This window comes from Solanum pennellii, chromosome 9 (assembly GCF_001406875.1).
Source record: "Solanum pennellii chromosome 9, SPENNV200".
In the NCBI taxonomy this organism is placed as follows: domain Eukaryota; kingdom Viridiplantae; phylum Streptophyta; class Magnoliopsida; order Solanales; family Solanaceae; genus Solanum; species Solanum pennellii.
The window spans coordinates 26,512,461-26,515,628 of record NC_028645.1 but is presented as its reverse complement, the minus strand read 5'-3'; the positions used below and the strand labels follow the sequence as shown (position 1 = coordinate 26,515,628).

The following is a 3,168-nucleotide window of genomic DNA, read 5'->3' as shown; positions in this document are numbered from 1 at the left end:
GGTAGTGTTATAAATAGAATACCACAACATTATAGTTATCATTAAATTTGATATCTATATTAGTTATGGACAGAAGTTCCACTCTCCTCTTTTTCTTATAATTTTCATTCTACTATTACTACATGCCAATGCTAATAATATTAGCACTGATGAAGCTGCTCTTCTTGAACTTAAATCACAAAATTCTAACAATATCATAGCAACAAACTGGTCTGCTTTCGTTCCGGTTTGCAGCTGGATTGGAATCACTTGCAGCTCCCGTCACCATCGAGTCACTGCTTTAAACATTTCTAGCATGCAACTTTATGGTACCATTCCTCCGCACATTGGAAACCTCTCATTTATTTCTTCCCTTGACATCAGTAACAACACTTATCATGGAGATTTTCCACAAGAATTGGCTCGTTTGCAGAGGTTGATATCAATTAATGTCACAAGCAATAACTTCACTGGAGCCATTCCATCATTTTTAAGTTTGTTACCAAACCTACGCTTTGTGCAACTATCAAGCAACAAATTTTGTAGGAAAATTCCATCCTCCCTTTCCAATATAACAAAGCTGCAAATGTTATTCTTGGAGAGAAATTTTCTTGAAGGAGAGATCCCTCGAGAAATCGGCGATCTTTGTTACTTGACTATCCTAGACCTGCAAAATAATCAACTTAGTGGCTCTATACCACCATCCATTTTTAACATTACTACAATGCATGTGATTGCTCTTACGGACAACAATCTTATTGGAAATCTTCCTATAACTATATGTGATCATCTTCCAGACTCGAAAGGACATTACCTCAGTAAAAACTCCCTAGATGGAGTTATTCCACCAAACCTGGAGAAATGCAGAAAGCTTCAAAAATTGGAATTGGGTGACAATGAGTTTATTGGAACTTTACCAAGAGAGCTAGCTAACTTAACAACTCTTACATATTTATATATTTCAGATCTGCATTTTGAAGGTAGTATGAAATTTTCTTCTTTTTCTCTTTTCCACCAAAATTGGTACTCATGATATATTTCCTGAAAATTGACAGGTGACATACCAATGGAGTTCGGTAATCTTAAGAAACTTCACGAGTTGGATTTAGCACAGAATGAGCTAACTGGCTCTGTTCCTCAAAACATTTTCAACATGTCAGCACTGAAGAATATAGATTTTGGAGAAAACAAGCTTTCAGGTACACTACCTTCAAATTTAGGTCGTGGAATGCCCAATCTAGAAATATTTTTTTGTGGAGGAAATAATTTGAGTGGTTTTATCTCTGCTTCAATCTCAAATTCATCAAAACATAGACAACTTGACCTCTCACGAAACAGTTTCACAGGTACAATTCCTAAATCACTTGGTAACTTAGAATACCTTGAGTTACTTCACTTGCTGTCGAATAATTTTGTCAGCGATTCAACATTGAGCTTCCTTGCATCATTGAAAAACTGTAGGAATCTAAGATCACTCACATTAGCAGGTAATCCGTTAGATGGTGTATTGCCTGCATCTGTTGGTAATTTCTCAAACATCCTGCAAATTTTTGAAGCATCTAAATGTAAACTGAGGGGTGTCATTCCTCGAGAAATTGGTAATCTTACTGGACTGACAAGGATTGGTATGTTTAACAATGAGTTAACTGGACATATTTCAAATACTGTACATGGCATGTCGATCCTTCAAGATCTTTAGTTATTGAACAACAAAATGTTTATATTGGAGTAGTGCTTTTCTTTATTTATTGTAGTCTATTTGTATATTTTTTTACTTAACCTGATTTTAGGAGCTTGTATGTTTTCTATATTAGGCGATATTTTATCACGTAAAATGCCTATGTATTTCTACTAGTTCTGGCATCATGTTCTTGCAGGATAAATTAAAGACAGAACATAAAGAATTAGAAGACTAGCTACATGAACAAGCAGCTACAGTTCCTACTGCTCCAGTTTATGTTCTTGCAGGGAAGCAAGCTGCTCAGCCCACTCCTTATAAGTGTACCCTCTTAGCTAAACTTCGTTATATAGCTCACTTGAATTTATCTTAGCTGAAGAAGATGAACTTGCTAAATGAACTTGCTTTTTGATGAAGTGTATGTACCCTATTAGCTAAACTTTGTTATCTAGCTCACTTGAATTTATCTATTATCAATACTCATTTCTTCATGTTATTGGTTTTCACTGTTCTAGATGACTTTTTAAAAAAGAGATGATATAAGTTGACTCTTGTTGTGATAACTATGCACTTTCTAGTAATAACATGCATTTTTCTTTCTTGATTGTCTTTTGCAGGCTGGGCCTTTTCCTCCAAGTTTATCAGTCGAATCATCATCTACATATGCTTCTAGTGTATCGCCGAAGGTCAGTTAGTTTGTTAGTCTTGGCAGTGATTTATACCCCCATTTAAGAGTTTATTAGCTTTATAGAAGTAGTGGTTCTACTAAAAAAAGTCTTAAATAAGATTCGACTGGATACACCATGACAATGGGGCCTTTCCAAAGTGTAATTAGCATGTAAAATTATTTTGAACACTAGTGTGAACAGGCATAATCCTTCAGAAGTTAATGTCTTCCAATAGTTTGTTTGATTTGCCTAAGACCATGATGAAAGCAAAAATGATTTCAACATCATAACAAAGCAAGTAGCATTGTGTATTTTACTATGTGGATATGTTGTGTGTTATCTCTTTAGATCAAACGCCTGGTTCACCATCACATTTCTGGTTGCGACGTCGTAGAAACATATAGTTGGATTGAATTTTCAAGATATACCAGGATGTGTTGGATCTAACCTGCTTCACCTATTGATGCAAGTAGTGCACAAGCTGTAAGAGGCACAAATCTTCCATATTCTTCGGGGTCAGCTCAAGATTCGGTTCTTCAAAAGGTATTTTGTATTTCAAATTCTCTGTTAATAGTGTCAATATTGTTTTAAATTGAAATTGTATTTAGATTTGGATTGGTTGTCTTACAGTGAATTCTCTCTGATTATGCACTTCCACAATTAATTCACAAACTTATAATTTTATTTTAAATGTGCAGGAAAATGCAGGTAATTGAATTTGAATTTGGCCAGAAGTAAACTCGATCTATTGTGGCAAAAGATGAAGAAAGTTTTGTATTTTTGTCATATACGTTTGAATGACACTTTTGGGTTTTTGGAACTTGTTGATATTAGAGATCTTTA

The 3,168-nt window shown here is 34.7% G+C and overlaps 1 protein-coding gene across 1 annotated transcript; it reads left to right on the top strand.

The window, feature by feature from the left end:
• The first annotated feature begins 295 nt into the window (after positions 1 to 295).
• On the top strand, positions 296 to 2,352 carry LOC107030067 (MDIS1-interacting receptor like kinase 1-like). Its single transcript, XM_027911945.1, has 3 exons — positions 296 to 869; positions 1,035 to 1,645; positions 2,275 to 2,352. Exons 1-3 carry the CDS (start codon positions 296 to 298, stop codon positions 2,350 to 2,352), a joined length of 1,263 nt encoding a protein of 420 aa, XP_027767746.1.
• The last annotated feature ends 816 nt before the right edge of the window (positions 2,353 to 3,168 follow it).

Coding starts and splice junctions, on each gene's coding strand:
- LOC107030067 (XM_027911945.1), top strand. CDS start 296: ATGCAACTTTATGGTACCATTCCTCCGCACATTGGAAACCTCTCATTT. Junction 870..1,034: donor GCTTCAAAAATTGGAATTGG/GTGACAATGAGT, acceptor GAAAATTGACAG/GTGACATACCAATGGAGTTC. Junction 1,646..2,274: donor CTGGACATATTTCAAATACT/GTACATGGCATG, acceptor TGTCTTTTGCAG/GCTGGGCCTTTTCCTCCAAG.